We start from the raw sequence: 24,281 nt of genomic DNA on the forward strand, positions 1-24,281 counted from the left end.
CTGTTCTTATCATTGATAACTGATGGGTGCCATTGATGACATAACAAATATAAAGTTTCTGATGCTAAAAGAGGCCTCAGTGGCTGATCAAGAACTGCTACACAGAAGAAGATGATATTCTATAACTATTCTAATGTGAGAGATTTTAAGAGACTTTTGTGTCTCTTAGATACCCCAAGCTGATTAAAGATAATCTTTATTAAGAAATACATAAAGTGGGGCTGGAGAGATGGCTCAGCAGGCAAGGGCTCAACCTCCTCATGCATAAGGGCTGAAAATACCCATGGAAATAGCTGGGTGTTGCCCCATACATCTGTAACCCTAATCCTGTGGGGAGCAGGGGATGGAGAATTTCTGGGTCTTGCTAAAATGGCAAGCTCTGGAATCAGTGAGAGCCTTCATGTCAAGGAAACATGTAGATGAGCAAGGCAGGGGGACACCTGATGTTTGCTTCTGGCTTCTGCATGTGTGCACTGAGTGTACACATCTGAACCCACACCACACACACTATGTACAAGACTAACAAAAATACTGCCTTTGGGATGTTATTTCTCTTTTGAAGTGGCCATTGAATTTTAGCTTCAAAACTTGGGTCATTTGAGAATGAATATTCAGACATTTTTGGTGAAAGTAAATGTTTCATTTTTGATATGTATAATACTAATCTTACAAGGAATTTTTTTAAATCATTGATTGGATTTTGTTGTCTCATAAATCATACTCCTTAGATTTTTGCCCACATTTTATAGAGTTCCACAGTGTATTTAAAATTTTTAGCTGTTTGTAACAATTTTTTTTTTAAATGAAGATCTTTCTTTTTTTTGTTTTATTTATTTATTTATTTGAGAGTGACAGACAGAGAAAGGAAGAGGCAGATAGAGTCAGAGAGAATGGGCTCGCCAGGGCTTCCAGCCACTGCAAACAAACTCCAGACGCATGCGCCCCTTTGTGCATCTGGCTAACGTGGGTCCTGGGGAATCGAGCCTCCAACCAGGGTCCTTAGGCTTCACAGGCAAGCGCTTAACTGCTAAGCCATCTCTCCAGCCCTGTAACAATTTGTTTTTAAATCTATGAAAACCTAACAGATTGTGATCTTCTAAAGTCTTTTCACATTTTGTCCCATCAAAAATAAATGCTAAGTAAGTTAACAAAATATGTGATTTTTTTTAATTCACAAAATGATTTTTTGGGCTGGAGAGATGGCTTAGTGATTAAGCGCTTGCCTGTGAAGCCTAAGGACCCTGGTTCGAGGCTCGATTCCCCAGGACCCACGTTAGCCAGATGCACAAAGGGGCGCACACGTCTGGAGTTTGTTTGCAGTGGCTGGAAGCCCTGGCACGCCCATTCTCTCTCTCTCCCTCTATCTGTCTTTCTCTCTGTGTCTGTCGCTGTCAAATAAATTAAAAAAAAAAAATTTAAAAAAATGATTTTTCAATATTTGGCATAAGCACATGGCAAAATTAAAGTCTTGCCTAGAAATGTTGTTATATTTATTTAATAATATTTACACACAAGTTTTGTTTGTATTGTGTACATATGTGGGCGGGGTACACAAGATTAATGCCTGGTATATTACTTGATTTCTTTCCATATTCCTTCCCCAGGAAGCTCAGGGATCCTGCAGTCTTCACATTGCCAGCACTGGTATCCCAAGTGTGTGCTACCACACCTGCCGTTTTTTTACTTAGGCACTGGGAATACAAACTGAGGCCCTCATGCTTGAGCAGCAAACACTTCACCCACAGAGCCTTCTCCCCAGCCCCCGGCCCATGGAGTTTATGCAGATGGATACACAACCTCAATTTGAATTTTCTTTTGTATATCAAACTATACAATTAAGTGTGCCTTTGAATCCTCTTAATTTTATGTACTGAGATAATATAATCATGTCATTGACTTTGATGTGAATCATGCTGTTATTTGGCATTACCTGCTGAAAAGCAACCCAATGAAAAACTAATTTCCTGCTATTGTGTTCACACAAGGAAATTTTATCTTGGAATCAAAGCAATTCAATCAAAGTGTCTAATGTGAACTACACTCATAACCTTCATTAAGTTTCAAATTCATCAATTAAAATACATTAGTCATCTTTGGTTTTATCTTTAAATGCCTTAAAAACTTAAAATCTTTTGAATTCTAAGGTCTAGTATTTACTTGATGAAGGCAGGCACATCATACAATTATATACCTCCTTTATTGTACTTTGAAATCACAGTTACAAGCACAGTAATATAAATAAATGACTTAGGAAGCAGAACTTTTGAGTCAAGAAGTAGAAAATTATATGAACCTAGAATACTTTCTATTCCTTTTTGCTTTAGATTAATCTTTTATTATCACAGGTTTACACAATAAACTATAATTCTAGTTTATGAACATTTTCCTAAATATGTTCTTTGTCTCCAATAGTTTAAGCTTCAGTAAAACCAAAATAATACAGATAATGACATTCCCATTTCTTAATGAAAATCAATGGGAATAGGCCTGCAGAAAAATAAAACTTAAGCTTTCATCTTGGGCATAGAACATCCAAGGTTTCATTTGTAGGTATAATTGTATTTTCTTGAGAGCAGAGCAGTTGATTAATAAAAATTTGCTTCTTTCCAACAAAATACTGTGAAAGTACAGAAATCAGGATAAACAACTTTTTTTTTGTTGTTGTTGTTTTTGAAATAGGGTCTTACTCTAGTCCAGGCTGACCTGGAATTCACTATGTAGTCATAGGGTGGCCTCGAACGCTCGGTGATCCTCCTACCTCTACCTCCCTGGGATTAAAGGCTTGCACCACCACACCCAGTTAGAGTAAACAATTTTTGATAAAAATATTTAACATGGTATAAGGCAGCTAAGGTCTTTAATATGTTATTTTTGTGTGAAATACCAATGTGGCCAATAATTTATTATTAAATATTAAGCCTTTTATGCTAATATCTCTTTAACTCTTATCAATTTTTATTAATAAGTAAATTGGTTAAAGTCCTTAACAGTCTAAAAGATAATACATACCACATGAAATAGAAAAAGACTGTATAGTCAGATTCAGTTCTTTGGATCAACACAGATAGTGACTTTTGGTCATTTTAGTCTAAGCAGTTGACCTGTTTTGTCCTTATCATGACAGAGTGTGTTGAGATTTAGATGTGAGCAAATACTTATTTCTCTAGAGACTCAGCCCCTCTTCCCTCATACCATACCTACAGTCTAGATGTTGGTCTAGTCTTAAGAATGACATCATAGGTGCAGCAATAATTGTTTAGCTCATGTGTTAGATTGCTGCAGCAGTGACAACAATGTTTTTCATGCCCTTCTGATCCAGAGCCTTGGGCAATCTCCTATGGTGACTTTGTGCCTCACTGCATGGCTTGCATTGGTTAATGAGAATGTGCAGAGGTTTGCATTGTGTGCTGTGCTGGACCCAGTGTCAACCCTATGACATATCTTGAGCTTGCCTGCTGCAGGGTGAGAGAAATGATCTCGAGTAGATATAAGCTATTCTATACTGCCCTTCTCAAGGAACTCCCTGACCATCCAATAGGTGACAGCAATGTATTAATCAGCCCATGTGAAAGTGGTAACAAAATTACCTAACTGAACACTGCTAGGATTATTGATCTGTAGATTGATTCATAAATTTAGGGCAGTTTCTTTTTCATCAGAAATAAACTAAAAGATATGTTGGAAATTGAGTTATTAAGATTTCAGTAAATCCTAAAATAATGGTCTTAAGTTTTAAGAATGTAAAAATTGTGCTCAAGGGAGGGATGGTGATTGGCTATAAAACAATGACACACTTTTTCAGTCTCTTTTCTCAAGAGATTGCAGTCGAATGTGGCAGACATGGCATTGAGGAGGTTCTGAGCCTAGAACTAAAGCACCTTGATGCATTGATCATAGGTCTCTTAGGTTCTCTATGTCAGGTAGCTTGAAGTAGCCTGGTGCATGAACAGAACCATGTGGTCCACCTTCCCATGTAGCTCTAGCCTATTGCTAGCTGAACCCCAAATGGGTGCCTTGAAGTTGATTGATACCTATGTACAGATATGCCAATGAGTTTTTTGAGACTAGCAGATGAGGTCCAGCTAAATTCAGCACAACATTCCAATCCAGTGAATCAACAATTAACTAAATAAATGTTTGTAGCTGCTAGCTTTTTTTTTTTTTTTCCCGAAGCTTGTTTTGCTGGAAAAGCTAAGTGATATAGTGGTTAATTCTCACAACAATATATTTAGTATAACTACTCTCGAATTTTTTCATCTACTGACAAGATATGTGCAAATGTTTTAATGCATATTTAAACACAAACTATATTCTCTAAGGATAAACATCTCTCCACCCCTAAAATATTAAGATGAATTTTTAGTAAAGGGGTAGAAGTGGAAGGAAGCATAAATTCTGATCTTGATTTCTGTTTTCATAACTGAATTTTATTATTAGTCCTAACTTTAGAATAAGAAACAGCCTCTGAAAATGTCAATGTAGGGCTTGAGAGATGGCTCAGCAGTTAAGGTGCTTGCCTGCAAAGCCTAACAACATGAGTTTGATTCCCCATTGCCCATGTAAAGCCAGATGCACCATGGTGCATGCATATGGAGTTTATTTGCAGCATCTGGAGGCCCTGATGCACCCATTGTCTGTCTTCCTTCTCTCTCTCTCTGTTTGCAAATAAATATAAAAGTATTTTTTTCCACAAAAATCTCATGTAGCACCTACAGAATTATTTATCTCAGTGACCCTGAATATGAAATCTAAATACTGTAAAATTTGTTTTAAGAAACATGTAAATTTATGTAAAATACAGTATAATTATGCCATACAACATATAATTTGTCCCTAGATTTAATTTGAATAAGCCTCATAACTTTATTTTGCTAGGTATATGTAACTTTCTTTAATTGAAACTAAGAAATAATCAAGGTCATTTTAGCTCTCATAAATGACAGGAGAAGCCATGTTTTAAGATAGAATTTGTGTAGTTCTATATTAAGTGAAGTTAGCATTTACAGTAAAATCATCATTTGTATTGGAAAATATTAGACAAAAAGTCAACATCTATATGCCTTTTCCTACAATGTCCTTTTCTTTTCTATTTCTTGTCATTCCTTTATAGAACATTTATTACACATTCAGAAAAAGTCTAGGCATATTTCTTGGCTTCAAAGTCTCTTCCAATTAACAGGTTGGCTAAGGCATGATTTTGTAATTCCTGAACATATTTCTTCCACTGTCTTAGTACATATCTTTAAAATGCTATGCTTCTCATACATCATACACTTAATTGTATTCACACACCTTGCATGATGTGTTCATTATTAGTTGTTAAAAAATATTTCTTTCCAGTTACAAAGCCTATTAGATAGGTACTAATTAAACTTTGAGCAACTGTGATAAAATTAGAATTTATATATTAGACACTGATAACCGCCTTAGACCTGTCTTTCAATTATTCATTAAGAGTTATGTTTCTGATAGATAGTTGGTGAGAAACTTCAGAGAGTGCATGGCACTGGAAACCATCATGGAAACTATTTCTGGAGTGATCAACTGAAAAATTAGCATGTGGTCAAGTACATGGAAAACATTTATCATGTGTCCTAAATTCTCTAAGCTGACTGTGGTAGTTTGGATGGTTGTCTGCCAATATACTCAGGAGTTGATTAAAGTTTGCAATTTAGATCTCTAGCTGTCTGGATGGAGGAGGTGTCACTGTGGGTTGACTCTAGGGTCCAGGATTAAGGTATGCTTGGGTAAATCTAGTCTAAAGATATGCAAATGCTTGAGCTATGCCTGGGATTCCTGGAGTGTGCACGCATGTGTGCTGGTGGGTATTTCTTTCTGTGTGGAACTATGAAAGTGAGCCAACCTCTTCTGCCATTATGGCACTTCCCCTACAAATTAATTCTCTTCCTCCCATAACTGTGTCTGCTATAGACATTCATCTCAGCAACCTGAAATTGCTGATTGTGACACCAACTTTCAACAACTCTTAATTAAGGGGTAGTGACACTGCTCAGTACTTGCTGGAAAAGTATGGTACTTAATCACTAGCACCCATTTTTTTTAAAGCCAGATATAGCTAAGCATGTCTGCAATTCTATTCCTGAGTGTGGTAGAGACAGGAGGATTGGTATGAACTTACTGGTTAGCTAGTCTAACTGGAAAACAGCAAGCTCCAGGATCAGTTTTATAGCAATAAGGAGGAAGAGTAATCAAGAAAAATAGATGACATCTTCCTCTGGCTACCCAACATATGCATGTCTGTACACATTAATCTCTACATACAGCTTCATACACCACACACACACATACACACACACACACACAAATACACCAAATACATGTACACACCATATACACACACAAGAGAAAAGAACTGAATAGTCCAGTTGTTAATTCTACAATTTTCTCTTGTTCTACTGAGGCATGAAACATCTTTGAGGTTCTGCCTATAGTGCTATTAATTCTAGATTTATATGTCATATAATAAAAATGGTCTATGAGAAACTATGGAATTCTGAAAGACTAAAAGCTAAATGCATCATAACACTTAGGCATCCTTTAGAATTTAATACAAAACAGATGCGGTAAGAAAAATTAAAAAAAGTAGAATTTCAAAGATGTTATGAGAAGAGTATTTTCTCAAAAACTCAGCTCTTTGAAAGTCACTTTGAAGAATAATATAGTAGTCAATCTGAAAAGCAATACTTATATGTCAATAGTATTTAAAATGTAAAACTGAATCATGTTTGCTTATAAAAGTTATAAGCCCTCTGTGGCATTAAGTGATAGGTATAGTCTATAATTTATCAAAGCTTTCAAAACCTAAAACAGCAAACTCTTTCATATGTTTTTTTCATAAAGTAAAAATTATAGTATTCAGAGCCTTATGATATTATACATTTCCTCATTGTATGTGTGAAATCATGCATACATGTAGGGTATTCTCTTAAAAATAACATGAGAAAGGAAGGGAGGGCAGTACTTAATAGGATGGTATTGTATATATGTAGGTAGAAGAATAGATTAATGGGGGTGAAAAGGCCCAAAGTGAAGTCAGGGGAAGAGATTGAGTGCAGGAACGGTGGAGGGACTGCTAATCAAAATCTAAGAGGCTATAAATAAATCACACGGAAACCTATTTTTTTGGACAATGGAACACTCAGGAGCCATAGATTGTTGCTAGAAAATTTTCAATGCCAGGGATGGGATACCTTCCAGTAAGTTGTTGGCCAGGGAGGTACCTGATGCCCCCAAATATTATAGATCATTGCCAAGGTCCTTGGTTTCCCACCAGGAATAGATGGTAAGACCCTATTGCTGAAGACTCCACATACTTGGGCTGCAAGGCAACTGAGAAATCCTGCTGTAATTGAGCTGATAACCTCCTCCATGTAGACTAGCTGACAGAAAGCTGGAAGAAGGCATTCTGCATGCAGTTCAATGGGAGAGAGAGAAATCACCAGTGAAGATACTCAACAGTAGACAGTACAAGCCTTATGGTTGGCCAGCTAGGCCAAAGGAGCCAACAGGTACAATGGTGACACATCTGTCATGAAGGAAACCAATTGCCCTCTAATTTGACTGGAGGCCCACTCCAGGGGAGGGAATATGTCCCTGATACTGAAAACTTAAAACAGGGGTAGTCATGAGACCTAGGGGTAGAACATCTGCTGCTGTCTGGCTAAATATATATACTATGCTAATTAAACTGCCCAGTAAGCACTTCTCTTAATGTTCATGCCCTTATATTAATGCTACTCTCACTTTTGGTAGAGGATCTTCTCCTTTCAGAAAGCAGTGGCCTTGGGATGACTCAGAAGGCATCTTGATGCTGGAAAGAAGTGACAGGAGTACTCAGCACTGCAATATCTCTATCACACCATCTAAGGCTCTGAGTCTATTGCAGAAGAGGTGGTAGAAAGAATATAAAGCCAAAGGAATGGTAGGTACCTTACAACATGCTCCCCCCAGACACAAAATGGCCTGTATATACATGACTTCACAGTGCCTGACACTACCTACACAAGACCATCATAATAGGAGGAAAAGATCATGACATTAAAATAACAGACTGATTGAGAGGAGGAGGGGATATGATGGAGAATGGAGTTTCAAAGAGGAAAGTGGAGGGAAGAAGGGCATTACCATGGGATATTATTTATAATCATGGAAGTTCTTAAAAAATATAGAAAAGAAAAAAAAAGGAATAACCCAAACCTTACATGCTATAACACTATTTCTTCAACATGACTAAGTAGAACCCTATACATTTTTCACTTTTAGTCTATTATGATAGTAATTTACTGAGAAAATTGTCATCAAAACATTTAAAATACTTCAATTTTAATGTGTAGAAAAGTGAATAAAAGAAATTACAAACTTGTTCTGCTTATAATAACAATGTTTAGCTAATGGATAATTAATAATAATACTGTAATTTATAATGGTAATCAAATTGGTTTCCTGATGAGCCTCCCCACTCAAATGGGAAGATTTTAGTCTATGTCCTCTTTCCTCCACTGAGAAGCTATGCTCATTTATTTACTCTGCAGCATACATCAGTTATTACATTCCTCACTTCTGGAATTATTAAGGCTAAAGAGAAAATATGGCCATGTTTGATACTTGCTGTGTGTGTGTTGGGGGATGGTACATAATGCACCATGGAAGCACTGTGGAAAGAATCCTAGCCAGGTCCTGAAAGAAATGGATGAGTTTACACAGCTTACAATTTGGGGAACAGTGTTCAGGGAAGTGGATAAGCCTGTCAATCATTATATTGTCTGAATTACTGTGCTTTGTTTTTAAATAAAGTGTAAAGAAAAAATGCCAGACGATGAAAAAGTTTGCTAAACTGGCTGGAATTAGATCCAGGGTAGGTGTGTGTGTGTGCAAGCGTGTGCATGTGTGTATGTGTATGTGTGTGTGTAATTGCTTGATATGCAAAGGCACAGCATGATAAAAATCCTTGTTAAACCATCACACTGGGTCTCCTCCTTGAGGTTATAGGTATTGATTGTAGGATCCTAAAGGTCTCAGACAGTCTCTGTAAGGTTGGGATCGGGTGGTACCTCAGGCTACTCCCACTCACATTAAGGCTCTTACAGTCTTTCTACTTCAGGGGAAAGGGGATATAACAGGACAGCTTTTTTTGTTTGTTTGTTTGTTGGTTTTTGTAGGTAGGATCTCACTCTGGCTCAGGCTGACATGGACTTCACTATGTAGTTTCAGGGTGGTCTCGAACTCACGGTGGTTTTCCTACCTGTGCCTCCTGAGTGCTTGAGTTAAAGGTGTGCGCCACCATGCCTGGCTAAAGGACATTTTTTTTTTTTTTATAAAACTCAGTAAATTAACAAAAAGTCATGATAATCATGATTGCAGTTTTAAAGGTGGTGAGCTGATAGCAGTAGAGTAAATGCTGCGAATAAGATTTGTTTCCTGGGAATAGAAAGGAGGAATTAGTGGATTGAAAGCTATGATTTCTAGGGTTTGAGTATTTTTTGGGTCTTAGGGTGAAGAGATAGCAAGAATCTAAGACCCTTCTAGGTATATGACTTAGAAACTGGATCTTGATGGCCAAAAACCTCACATGAAGCCAACAGTAACATAAACATAATAAGTACATAAATGCAGTCAGAAGGTATATAATGTTAAGGTGTAGGAGTAAAGATGTTATTTGCTTTAGAAGAATAATCAAAAACTTTCCACTCTGCAGTCTGCCTCAACTGCAGCTCTGAAAGCAAACATACTGCATCTCAAATCTTGTTCGAGAGAATTTTCAAAATACTTAAAAGGGATTTTCTTAAAAATAGTTTCACGTACTGTAGCCTGAACCAATTCCAATAACCAGGAATTTGAGCTTTAATTAGAGGGAAAATACTCCATGGACCACCTGAAGAGACAAGTGTAGACAGTGTTTTAGGATGTTCCTCCATACTCAGTCATTTTTGTGGGAAGTTTTTAAGGACTTTGATGTTTCATCTTATGGAGCATGGTGCCAGCGTGTCAGTATTGCTCACATAGGCTCAAGAAAACTCAGCTTATTTGTTCAGCTGAGACTCCAAAGCAGAGGTGTAAGTGCACTGTAGCCTTAGTTTTCAGAAGGGCAGGGTAAAGAGTGATAGATAATTTTAGTTTTTCTTCTCTGAGGTTCTAAACACTAGATGAGATTCAGAATTAGAATGTCTTCCATGGTTTCTCCATTAATGGGCCTGTGTTGTTCAGTTCCGTAGTAGTTGAATTCTTGAACTCCCTTCCTTGGAGTCAGTTTCTTTATCTGTGCAATCTGCCTGGCTCATCCTGTGATAAGGATCACATAAGTGATGTGAATGAAAGGAGGAGGGTTAAAAACCCTCTTAAGAAATAAGGTTATGTTTATACTTTTTAGCTTAGGTTTTGCTAAATTAAATTAAATTTGGCCCCAGGCTGTACTTGCATCCTGAGTTCCTAGGTTTTGACCTGCAAATTAACTTAAATATGTATCATACTAAAATTGTTACTTAATATTACAAGCTTGTCCCCTAATATGAACAAATGGGGGTCAGTCAATAACATGCAGCTAATTCATTATACCAAGTCCAAGTCAGGCAGATGGTTCTCCAGAGCCAACCAGGTGATCCTGAAGTCACTGCATACACTGCTGGCTGGAGCTTTCTAAAGTGATCTTTCTTACCATGTGCTGCCTGGTTGATGAAGTGTTCTTTGCTCTAATGAACTCTTCTAAATTTAGTTTGCCTAGTTGTTTTCTTTCAATAGTCTGAATCAGAAGGAAACTTTCAAATTCTACCAAAAACAAACTTTTAATATCTGACTTGTAGGAATATATATGTGCACATTTATACATATGAATATACTAATTTGTTACGTTTGTAATATTAGAATTTAAATATGATATATAATGTCATATATATTATATATGTATTCAGAATAAAATATCGATAGGAACAGAATTTGTGGATGAACTTTAGAAAAATTTACTAAAAATGAAAATAACTGACTCACACTTTCTTAAAATGAATGAAGGACATTTATGTATGTTATTTATAAGATGATATAATTTAATGTTAAAATTAATAATAAAAAAATAAAATAGCCATTTGCTAAGTAGTTATAGATATGCTCTAGATTTGAAAATATATTGTGTTGGGCTCATCCCTAGTTTAAATAATGATTCCAGTTCATAGACTTTTTAAATTAGTTTTATGATTTTATTTTATTTTCTATCAAAAATCCTATGCATGGAGTCTTTATAGTCAGCAAATGAGGTATCAGTTGAAAAGCCTAACACATTGCATAGTTTCTTATAGGCATTTAATAGGTAAAGGTCACTTTTGCTTAGTTACTATTATGCCTATTTGCAATGTGTTCTCTGTGATGACATGTATAATTATGGTTATTTTAGTAAGGATGAAGAAAAAATGACTTGAGATGGAGAATGCATTGGGACGTACTATTGGGACCATTATTTGTGCAGAAATGAGGAAAACAGAATTGGGCAGAGAAGAGTTTACCTGTGATCAGTCACAATAGTCTTGTAGTTAATTTCTTAGGGAACTCTGGTTCTGAAACTACTCACTCATGAGTTTTCTTTCTCTAGGGCGAAGGCTTCCCATTTTTATAACCTTGCATGATCATCACCCCCACACATTTGGCAGAGTTTGGGAAGCAGAGCCTTTGGATGAAAGCAATTCCCAGAGAGGGCATAACCAAGAGCCTCAATATACCAGGCCTCTCAGCAGCTTGGGGAAGAAATGCCTTAGTAATGAAATGGGAATCTGGAGAGCATACTACAGAATCTACTATACTTTCATATTAAAATATCTTCAATTAGGACTGACACATTATTCCCCATGGAGTTGTGGGTTATATGTTATGAGAGTAGCAGTTAGTTATTGGTTGGGGGCAACGCTTCTGGGTATGCCATCACAACCTTTGGCTCTTACAACCTTTCTGACCCCTTTTCTGCACAAAGGCCCTCAGTGGAATGGGGCATGGAGGAGGGATAAGATGGTACCAACACATGATATAGTCATACATGTGTGCTCTAAATAAAAAAAGAAAAAGAAAGGGATATATTATGCACATGAAAAAATAGGTGTGTGTGTGCGTGTGTGTACAACCCCAAAAGAAAAGACTGATACATTACTAGTCCTTTATAAATTCTTTCATTTGAACAGGCTTAGAAGACATAGGAATAGTAAAAGTGAGAGGAGTAGAATACAAAAAAAAAAGTTCTGTATAAAAATTATGAAGATATGAGTGCCAATCTTTTAAACAAAAGCAAAAATTATGTGCAAATTTGAAATATTGATGAAAAAAAGAGTATAGGTTCTACAGATCACCTAGGTTCTAATTTCAGTAACTTAAATATTTGACATGAGTGGAAAGTGATAGTTTTATAATTTAGATTAGATCTGATATTATATATTTTGGCTGCTCATTCTAAGAGATTCATAGTACATATGTAATTTATAATTTTATTGCCTCATAATGATAATTCTAAGTCATATTTCCTAATCTTCCAAATGGAAAGTTTTTCTAGAGTCAGGGTTTATTTACTACTCTTCAAAGAGCATTAATAGAATAATGTATACAAATTTAAAGTAGGGGTTTTGATGAATTGTGGACAATACTTATATGGCTGAGTTATTGATTGTGAAAAGTGATAATGCCTAGTGAGAATTTGGCTTAAGTTTACATGATAAAAGTAGCTCAAATTTTATGGTCAAACTTGGCAACAACCATACCAGTCATTCCAAAGTCCACTGGGGTCAACTCATGATATCATTTCCAAAGACATGTGCATTTAATTACAAATAAATTACTCACTTGGATGGATTAAAATCAATCAAGCCAAGAAAATACACAGTCTGAATTCTTATGTGCAGGGAGAAATTAAACCTCCAATAAGGAATACCTCTGGCAGCTCAGATGCACAGAAGTCTATCTAATGCAGTTAGTGAGTTAGGTGATGGATATTTAATTTCTAGTGTTGACAATCCAGGAGGATAAATTCCATTAAAAGGTAAGGAAGGATTCCATAGATGGCCTATAAACATGAATTGTCACAAAGTGCCTGCCAATTAAATTAAAATGGTAATAGTGGAAAGGAACTGGCATAAAACAAATATGTGGCAATGAAGTGATAGTAAGAGAGAAAAGAAACTTGATGGACTCCTATCTTTCCAGGATTTGGAGCCATAATAAGAACAAGGAGCAGCATCTGCACTGATGGGAAGGTTTAGTCCTAGGCCACAGATGGGTGGGGAGGGGAGTGCCCAGGAAGCCATAATACTTGAAAGTATAATAAGCCAGAGAAAAATGTGTGCCTCTGATTATCTGATCCCCTTCTATAACCTTAAAAAATGCGGTTCTTACAGGCAGGACTTGTGCATACTGACTGATGAAGAAAAGGCTGCAGCAGACCAGTGAACTCTTCCTAGTTTCCTGGCTTAGTGGATAGTGTGTCTGGGGATTTCATTGACTTTTACTCTCATGATCATCAAGAAAAAGAACGGTTCCAGTTGAGCAATTACTTTATTCTATTCTGGGACTTATATTCCTTAAGGAAAGAAAGCTATTCCCCAGAAGATAAACTAGGAACAGTGGTACCCATAATTGGGTAACTGACATGGCTACAGATTTTTAGCTAATGTAAAATTGCCAAGACATTAAGGGGTTTATATTCTACAAAGAGGAAAGATGAGTCAGACATGTTTCTTTATGACTCCAAACTTCTTTCTCTCAGAAAGGATCAGTGTACACAGTACCCCTAAGGAAGACTTAGGACAAACCCAATAATCTCTTTCCAATTTGAGATACAATATCCTCTCTTCACCCTATATTGCCATTGTCTTTCTGCTTTCTCTATGAAAGTTTGAACCTCTGGGGTCTAAATCAGGTTGTATGCTACACCCAAATAATATGAAGCAATGTTTGTTATGAAGTATCAATGAATGTGATGTGTGTGTGTATGTGTGTGTTTGTGTGTTTTGGGGTGGGCATGTTAGCTTAGTGAAAGGCAAAAAAATGGGTGTTCAATTGATTTTATTGTTTAGGTCTGCAATGACAAAATATCATATTATGCACTTTCCTTTTTGGTCACCAAGAGTATTTCACTATGATTTTTAAAAGTTAGCAATTGATTTGTACTTTAATTAATTAATTAATTAATTAATTATTGCTTTTCTGAGGTAGTGTCTCACTCTAGTTCAGGCTGACCTGAAAGTCACTCTGTACACTCAGAGTGGGCTCGAATTTATGGCAATCCTCCTACTCCTGCCTCCCGAGTGCCGGGATTAAAGGCATGTGCCACCATGCCCAGCTGTACTTTATTTTTTGAAACAAGTTCCTACTAAATTTCCCAGGAAATCCATCCTTCATTCTCAATTTCCCAAGTGCTGGGATTACAAAGTGCTACCATAACCAGCAATAATTATTGTTTGTCATATTTTCTTGAATTCCTCAATTGTCTGTATTATCTTTTATGCTTATTGAAAACCGGGCCCCAAACTCTCTTTTATTTTTATTTCCCAGTTTTTAGACAAGGATTCAAAGTATATTAGCAAGTCAGTGAATAAAGAAAGGGAAAACATTGTCAAGAAGAGTGAATATAATGTGGTTTAAATTCCACTACATTTAAACTTGATACCTCAATTCAAGATTCATGCAAATGGCCCAAGAAAGTGCTATTCTTCTGTTTCCTCACTAAAAATAGTGGGATCAAAACTTCCCATGCTACCTTCCTGTACTTTCTATAGTACTGTGGTAACAAAATACTTAGGTGCAGCAGCCACGTTGCATGTTGGCTGGTTGTGTGGGTAGTTCTGTCTCCTTTTCCATGGAGACCTAATATAAGAATGCCAGTTTTTAGCACATTATCCTTGTGAAAATATATAACAATGTGTTCTTTGTTTTTTCAAAAAGGGAAAATTACAGGCTGCCATGCTTTTCAGTATTGCAGTTCTTTATGCATTATAAGGATTAAAAGTCACTTAAATTTCTAAAGAATAATTAGAAACTTTTAAGTCTCTGGGATGCTACTGCTCATGTACAGTACCACAAAGACTTGGGCTCTTGGGCCATGAGGCAATACCAGGTGCTATTCAGAAGTCCCGAGGGAAGTAGGGGATCCTGTAGACTGCTGGCATACTGTGCATACTATGTAATCACAAGCAATCACCAATGTTTTTATTGGATATCAGTATGGCTATTTGGAGTCCATCTTTGTGATTACTGTCTCCTCATTGTAACTTCTACCTAGTGCCAGTCTAGACTAGATACAAAATTCAGGGATTATTTAATCCCTGCTCTACATAAGAGCTGGTATCGTCTTCCAAAAAGTGAAATTGGAACCATGGGGATTTCTGCTGCATTGTTAATACAACCCAATTTCTACAGTGCAGAAATCAATGCTATTTACAATGAAGCTTTGTTGCTTTCTCTGAGGTGCATCCAGCCAATACTGACCTCTTTGTTTTAACCATGTGCCCCCACTGAGACATCCAGAACACTGGCTTCTCATTGTTCCTGAGATATGCACTAAACTCTTCTGCTTTTCAGGTCCTGTTAAACCTGCCTGCTTTGTTTGAAATGACTCTGTTCTGTTTGGTGCCTGGCAGAATCCTATCTATCTTGGTCCCTTTCAGATATCAACCATTTCTACCAGATGCATAAAGTGCTCTGTTTTAGCAGACCCCTATCCACCCCACAATTATTCCTTAATTGTACTATCTTAGTAGTGAGGGTTAATGTCTTTGATACTATATTACCTACAACACCTAGGATTGAATAAAATTCAACATTCGAGTATATATTCATTAATTTGTCCTATTCAAATTATAAATATAAATTGCCAAAAGTGATTTGTTGGAACTGGAGGAAATCTTTATTGGTTGATTGCTATGGTCCCTTCCAGATAGTGGCTTTGGTAATGGATTCACTGCAAGTCAGTCAAATTGCTGGGTTTATAAAACAAGGTATTTGACAAAAGGGCAAGAAAAATAGAATCATTATATTACAGGGGTTTTTAATCTAAATTTCAAAGTAATACTATTCTTCTTATTAACTTAATGCTATTCCATATTTATCTGTTTATGCTCCAGAATTATAGTCCAAAAGCAATTGTCTATTAACAACATGAAAATGTAGATTTTTATATAAAGGTTATGCAAAAGATACATGTGCAATTTTGACTACTTGTGTCTACAAACTATTTGAAAATAAAGACCATCATTGAATCCTATTTGCATTTTTGTTGAGATAATGAATATCATCATTGAGAGCTCTTGCCCTCTTCTCTACCTCTGAGATTTGATTGATTCATTTTACCCTGTATATTATATTAACTATAATATGTTACAGTACTCTGCCTTTCCTTTCTGACTCACCCCCTTTATGTAATGACTCTCTGTCATGTTCTATTCTGAGGCAGTAACCACCACTTGGCTTTCTTGATCCTAAGGTTCCTTCTAGGTGGAGCAAAGATCCCTGAGAGTTCAAGGCAGGACTTCAGATAACCCTACTTGATTCCTGCCTCTTTGATTTCGAAAATATTCCCTTGGGCTCCCAGACAGAAGGTATGCACAAGCCCAAAAGGCTTTCCAAGTCTTACTACATTTTAATAATTCTATTCCTCCTCCCAAAACATTTTTTCTCAGACATATATCTGTGGATAAAGAAGAGTAGAAGGGGGTACAATGCTGTTTTTTTTTTCCCCTCTTTTTGTCTTTTCATGGTCATGCATTTGTATTCCCTGTAGTGTGTCCTTGACACTAGACAGTGTTTGGAGTAGTGAAAAAAACATGATAAGTGATCTGTTTTACAGTTTATAATTTTGAAACTACAAAATATTTTAGTACTTATATTCCTGTAAATTATTCTAAATATGCTAACATTGATGTCCTACATTGCCTTAAAGCTATTTTTCTCATTCTGAAACTTAATTTTAATATTGTTTATAACTGTGTAAATGCATATAGAGTCAAGAGTCAAATTTTCACTTGATAAAGGCAAGGATTTCACTGTAAAAAGAAAGTGTTTGTGAAATACATTCAAGACATCAATTTATAGAGATGATTGATATACACCCAAAGTGGTAATGCATAAGAGGCAAATCCAAAAATCTTTACAGCTTTTCCAGACCCATATCTCCAGTGCTGTATTAGACTAAAGGATATATTTCTATAGTGCAAAACTATTTAGATTTATTTTCACTTTATATCTTATCACTAAAAATGAATCATTACAGATAGACCTAAAAGGTACATATTTGGCAGTATATCATTGTTTTGAAAAGTAGTATTTTAGTATTATATTTTTCTGGTTTTGTTTAATAAAATGTTATAAAATTTTAGAAAACTCTTACTAAGATGAAGGGAAAGTAAAAATCCCCTAAAAGTAGGAAAAAAATGAATTCAACACAATCTAAACATTTTACATATAGTTTTGCCCATAATAATTAATAATAATAATATTTAATGATAAGGTGAGTAATTCAGTTGGCAATTGTATCTAGCTTCTCCTATTAATCAAAAAATAAATGGATACCTTCAAAGCAAGAGTTAACTTTGGGCAATATTGGCAAATGAAGCACAGTTTATCCTTACCCTTTCCTCACTGGAATGTATCAAATTATAAATTGAGAAGGATCTTAGAAATCATTTTGTCCATGTTTTTCACCTTATTTTATGAGATGAAGTTCTCAATAAAGTGCCTAGAGTATTTTGGACAAGGGATTAGGGATGGGGACTCTATTCCGAGAATTCCTAGCTTTTGGTCTAAGTCTATTTTTCACAGAATCACATAAGCTTTAAAATAAGATCCAATGCAGGTGGATTTAATTATGTGGACTCACTATCATAGTTTCACAATGACTCCCAAAGTACTGAGGGACAAAAGAATTCACAAATAGTGTTTTACAACATTTTAAATTGGAGTTTTAGGCATAGGTGCCTTAACCCTTCAACCAATATGAAAGGAAGCTTCCTGCTCAAATCACTCTGTCTTTTCCTCCTTGTTCTGTTACCATTTTCCATGTGCTCTGTCAATTGGGTGCTCTTTGACCCAGTCTCAAAAGATCAATGGGAAAGGGACTCTTAATTTCTCCACAGACATCTGACACTGTGGGGGTCTATCTTATCTGGTTCATTTCGTTTATTACTATGTAAACACATAATATTAAAATATTGAAAAAAAATATTGTATAAGCAAGAAATGCACATATCCATGAATTACCTAAGGAGAGTGAACATTTATGACTATGGGTTGCAGATGTGCTTTGTATACTTTAGTTTCTATAAATCAGGATTCCTTAAGAACCAGGACAGGCAAATTTATTTATCTTTTATAATTATTGTTATCAATTCTTTAAACAATATAGTAGCCACTTTATGTACCAATATAACTTTTGAGGAGTAATCTCTAAATATTGACACCAATATTAAAATCAATGTTAAAAATGGTTTAAAAATTACACTTAGATACCGATACACTGAAAATTTATTATTTGGGATTTTAAACAATATTTTTAGTTAGCTATACATAAAATAGCACAAGAAAGTAAATATTTTCATCATATTGGGATTTTTTCCATGTGTTTTTTCTTATATTTTAATAGATGAAGTAAAGTAAAAGTGTGTGAACTTACTGCCCTGATGCTTTCAAAATGTCCACCTTCTTTCTCAAAATCAATTGGCTGTCCTTTTAGGGTCCAGTAGAATGTGACGTCCAAGGTAGGGTCATGAATCGCTTTGCAATTCAAGACAATGCTTTCTCCCACTGTTAACTCTGTTCGTTTAGGAGTAAGTTCTATCCTTGTAGGTTCTATAGAAGTAAGAGCACATCAATTAATATAATTACAATGTTGTATCTTTCCTGCCTAGTGTATCACTTTAAGTAGAAGAGAATATCTTAAACATGAAATCTATATAATCACTTTAGAAATGTAAAGTAGAGAGTTTATATATCTTCAACTAATGGATCATAAGTTAAATATCCACTTTTAGGTATGCTAGAATATTTTACTGCACTCTTGTACAGAACTAATAATTCCAGAGGTCCTCTTATTTTTGAAATGTGACCTTTAACAAAAAGAAAACGTGATTCAAAAACTAGAAACAGCCTTTGGCCTGGTGCAAGAATGAGCTTTAGGAAGAAGAAGATGTAACCTCCACTCTGACTATCTTTAAGGTCCTTAAGTAATGGGATTTTTACAGTAACAGATGCTGGCCATCAAGGAGGAAGAAGTCAGGGCATTCTGTTCTGATAGTGTCTGAGGTTGAAAGGCAAGAGAAGACACCTCCTTCAAAATAAGTTTCACTGGAGCTAAACATATAATCCTACTACCGTGGACTTGCTTTGTGGTCCACAAACCCCTCTGTGAGTTGAAAAGGAGTGGAAGAGGTACCTTCTGAAAATCTGATTATAAAATTTCACTTGTGATATTTTGAGGTTGGCTGAACTGAGCTATACGAAAGGCAAAAATACTTGTGTGGGAATGTTATTTTAGCAAAAATATATAACTGCTTAATGATTCAGTTAGCCTTAAGAAATGAACATATTTTTAAGGGCTTGGATCAACTTTAAACCAATAAAATCTAGTTCTGCTATGCATCTAGGGGGTCAAGCAAGTGATTCAATGACTGCTGTGTGATGTGTTAAATAAAGCAAGGAGGTGGTAGAGAGACAAGTTTGATTTTCTCTCTTCTAATTAGATTCCTGGGTGTAGATAGGAAAGTTGACTGACAAAGTGGGTAACAATTAGTTTAGTTTTTCTCTTTTAGCTCTATTCTTTGTGAGAGTATAGACAGACATTGTCATTTATAGCTACCTATTAGAATCTTTAATATGTGTCCTTCTAAGTACATCTTGAGAAGAAAATACCAGCCTGGGACAGGAATAGCCTGTAAGTATTGATATTCTGAAGGTGCATATGCCCTTTAGCATTATCTGCCAATGGCTTCATCAGAGAGGTGATAACTACAGTACACATAATACTGTGGCACACATAGTTGATGTTTTGTGGGAATGAGAGTACTCCAAGTAACTTAAAATATCCCCTTAGCCTACCATAACAAAGAACACTTTTATTATCTAAAATTTTATGGATCCAGTTATTACTCATTATGAACAGACTGATGAGCACATACAAGGAATGAAGCAAAGATTCGAAGGATGAGTTGGATGTCAATTACGAATGATATACATGCAATTAATTTTAAAATCTTTCTTCCCTTGATGTTTGACTTTTTTTTCCAAGTTATCATAATGTTTGCACTTTAAAACACATCTTTATTTCTAAAGGTTGGGAAATATGAGCAGTTCCATATTTTATATGTACAGTTTGTAACATCAAGTAACATCACATCTCCAGAATTTTTTGTTCATTTCTAAACACATGACTTTTCATATTCCTGTGAAGTATTATTTTCAGTTTAATAGATGCTCAGTGGAGAAAATCAATTAAAGATATAATTATGTTACAAAAAATCCTCCTTTGTTGATTGAAAGGATTTTGGTATCTAAAATACAATTTCTTTTACAGCTAAACAATTTATTTAACATAATGTTCTTGACTTGAAATATAGTTTATTTATAATTAGGAAATTAACAAATCTATAACCAGTGGTATTAATTACTAAAAATAGAGGTATATAAAATTCTATCCATGTAATAATCAATGAGATCTGGTACCGGATTATCACATGTACACATCACTACTCATTGGTATCCATGCTAGTACCTGTTTATCTGATGTGTGTGCCACTACTCACTGATACCTGAGCTTGTACTTAAACACCCAACATGTATACTACTACTCATTAATACCCATCCTGATTCCTGTTTGTCTGCTATGCATACTAATACTCCTTGATGCTACCCTGACTCCTGATTATCTGGTATGCATATCACTACTCATTGATATCCATTGTTTTGTTCCTACTTTGTTTGCCCCACATTCCTAGTTGAAGTAACAACAAATATTTCTACATTATATTTATTTCAGTTACAAATGTATGAACTTTTTAAAAATGAGCTACATAAGGTAATTTTTTTTGAGAAACTTTTATGTTATACTGGCTTCAAACTCAAAACAGTGCTTTTGTCTCAAGCCTTTTAAGTGCTGGGAATTCAGGCTAAGGCACCCATCAATGTCTGTTTCCTTTGGAAGGTTATTTAAAAGAGAGAAAGTGGCACTTTGGCTGTTCTATGTTGACAATGTGATCTTAAAACAGAGCATGCACAATAATAAATGCAAACACATACATGCATATTGTGTTTATAATCTTTCTGAGAGGGCCAGGAACACAAGCTTGTAAAACACCAGGCACATTTTTTCTTACCTTTTACTGATACCGAAGCTATAATTTCAGCAGAACCAAAGATGTTTTCTCCTTGGCAAATGTATTTTCCCTCATCTGCTTTAGAAGCATTTAGGATACGTAGACTTCCGTCTGGAAGAATAGCTATTCTGAAAATTATTAAAAAAGGTTTTTTTTTTTTTTCCTGTTTTATTGCAAATCAACTAAATGAGAAGAAACTCTGATGAAGTGTGAAACCACTTTTGGGCTGGTAATAAATAAGATAAAGGATCCCTTTGAAATACGCAGAGATGGCAGACATAGTTTACCCTTCACAATATTGTGCAATAAAGACACTTAATATCTTCTTATCTTCAGAAGAGTAAGGAAGTTATAGGTTACTTTTCTTCTGATAGCTTTTGACAGCTAATTTTAAAACTGGTAGAGAAAGGTGACCCTGAATTTGGTTTTTATAACATGTTACTCCAATATCTTTTAGCTGCATTTTAATATTAAGCTTGGTTATTTCACCTCAGACCAAGAGTGACCTCAAAAATCAAATACAAAAGAAATGGCATATAAACATAGAGGCACACAAGTATAGAACATAAAATTAATTGTGTACAGCCTAGAGATGATTTATGGTGGCTTTTCTCCATAGCCAGGGGTGAAGAAAGGTATAAAAACCCAACCTGCTCCCTGTGCTGCTCACACTGCACTTCACAAGCATAGGCATGAGTTATGCGAGCCTGCTTTCACGCTCTCTCATGACCTTTGTTAAAAGTGGGACTTCAGTTTTATAGGAAGGTGAACAATTAAAGCATTATTAAAAATTTTAGAAGTTCAGTGAAAATGAGGTTGGCATTTTGAATTATCATATTCTGTGATCTATTTGCCATCTTAGAAATTTATGGACTTCAAATTTAATTAGCACCGTTGTCCTTTTCTGCTTTACAGGTTTCTGAAGTGTGACCTATTATGCTGCCAGTGCATTGGCCTACACAAACAACTTGAAACCAAAGCAACCTTTGTAGTTTTACATGTGGCATGTCCTTAGAGTGTAGAGTAACTTTCTTAGGAAAGAAAAAGTCAAAAGCTGTGTGAAGTAAGAAGCAGTGGTCCTACTAAATCTAAGATCTCAAAATCCCCTGATTCATGACAACAGTTTATTTCATGGCAAAATAATAGCATTAAACATTAAAGAATAATGACTGTACTTGTTTAGCCAAGATACTTTGTGTTGTTTTAACATGTGTATTCAGCTTTGCCAGTCATCTACATTAAGGGCTGTGCAGAATTTTGAACTTTACAACAATAGATATTAGAGGGTATGCTGCTGGAACACTGCTTATGAACTTGTGCATTGTCATTAATAAAGATACTAGTGTAAAAACATCAAATGATTCCCAATATGGCTCAAATATGATTTGCAATATGTAAGAGAGAAAAAAAAAAACAAGTTTAGACACAAGACAAACTAAATGGATTAAGATAGTATGCAGGGTGCCTCACTAAGGTATATCACAATACAAAAATTGGTTTTCTAGTTATGTCTGTGAGAGTTACTAGTATGGCATATCTAGAGAATACAGGAACTGAGTTGCTGGTAATCCTCTTGTTGCTACCAAATACTCTGTTATAAGCAGCATTAAGAAGAAAGAAATTGCCTTGGCTTACAGCCTCAAGGGGAATTTTCATTATGTCACGACAGAGCAGAAGCCAGACACCATATCTTGTCAAGTAAGCTGGGAGGCAGCTAGCTCTGGCTAGGGGTTGCTGGGCTATATACACCTCAAGGTTCACCCCCCAGTGACACATCCTCTCCAGAAAGGATCACCCCCAAAGTGCCCTTCAGCTGGACACTAAGTATGATATTTACTCACAAATGCACAAGGCTATGGGGGACTTTTACATTCAAACCACTTCTCAAACTGTAAAAGGTACATAATCCCACCTGCATGGGCAACAAAAAGGATATTCATTATTTAGATGGTATTTGTTCCTAACAAAAGTAGAATATTGTAAATGTATTCCATTTCAACTTCATTGATATGCTACTACAATAAAATCTTAAAACAGAATCTGAATTTTCTCTATACAACTAGGCATCCTTTTGTAAGCATTATTACAACTATTGACATTTAAATTAGTGTGATGAGCACAGATTGTTAACATCTTAAAATATTTTTATGTTGGATTTTACCAACTGTTGCAATTTTAGTATAGCAGGAGAGAAGTTAATCTTAAAATTTTACATGCTTAAGCTGGGTGTGGTGGTACAGGCCTTTAATTCCAGCAATTAGGAAGCCATGATAAGAGGATTGTGGTGAGTTTGAGGCCAATATGGTTTTAAGGTTACTTCTTTCTTAAATATTTGTTAGAATTCTACAGTAAAGTATCAAGCCCTTCAATTTTCTTGTGGCATAGTTTTGAACTTCAGCTTCAATTTATAAAAATGTTATATGGCTATCCAGATTATCTGCTTCTTGCACTTGTTCAAAAATACCAAATCAGAGATCCACAGGCTTCTAAGACCTAAAATAAACCCAACATGGCTCAGGGAATTTCACGAAAGAGGGGGCAGGAAGATTTTTAGAGTCACAACTTGGGACACTATGCGCAGAGACATTGCTTCTTCCTCATAATTGATGGCTACCCCCACAATTCATGAACCACAACCCCCATGAGGATAACTGGCACCTCAGTGAGGAAGGTCCCTTTGGAGGGGAGGGGACAGGGATGAGGGTAAGGATAGTACCAACAAGAGCTATTTACATACTGAGTATGTCCATAACTAATAAAAATATTCAAATAGAAAGATTTTTAAGATGGTGAATATAATTATTGCAAAACAAATTTCTTGTTTCTTATTGACATAAATCTATCTTTGCCTTTTGATTATTTTGTTCTAACTTAGTCACTGGTAAAATGTATTTTTTCCCACAGTTTTCATGAGGTTTAACATAAGTGTATTTTTTTCCT

At 35.6% G+C, this 24,281-nt stretch overlaps 1 protein-coding gene across 3 annotated transcripts in view; it reads right to left on the minus strand.

Annotated features, from left to right (window-relative positions):
- The window catches only part of Cntn5 (contactin 5), a 1,203,203-nt gene that overhangs the window by 129,526 nt on the left and 1,049,396 nt on the right, over window positions 1-24,281 (minus strand). For all 3 annotated transcript variants that reach the window (XM_045146290.1, XM_045146292.1, XM_045146289.1), the window contains 2 exons: window positions 21,342-21,469; window positions 18,647-18,822 (listed from right to left, as the gene is read on the minus strand). In XM_045146290.1, coding sequence (XP_045002225.1) covers window positions 18,647-18,822; window positions 21,342-21,469 — 304 coding nt within the window. The remainder of the gene's footprint in view (window positions 1-18,646; window positions 18,823-21,341; window positions 21,470-24,281) is intronic.

This window comes from Jaculus jaculus, chromosome 3 (assembly GCF_020740685.1).
Source record: "Jaculus jaculus isolate mJacJac1 chromosome 3, mJacJac1.mat.Y.cur, whole genome shotgun sequence".
Classification (NCBI taxonomy): domain Eukaryota; kingdom Metazoa; phylum Chordata; class Mammalia; order Rodentia; family Dipodidae; genus Jaculus; species Jaculus jaculus.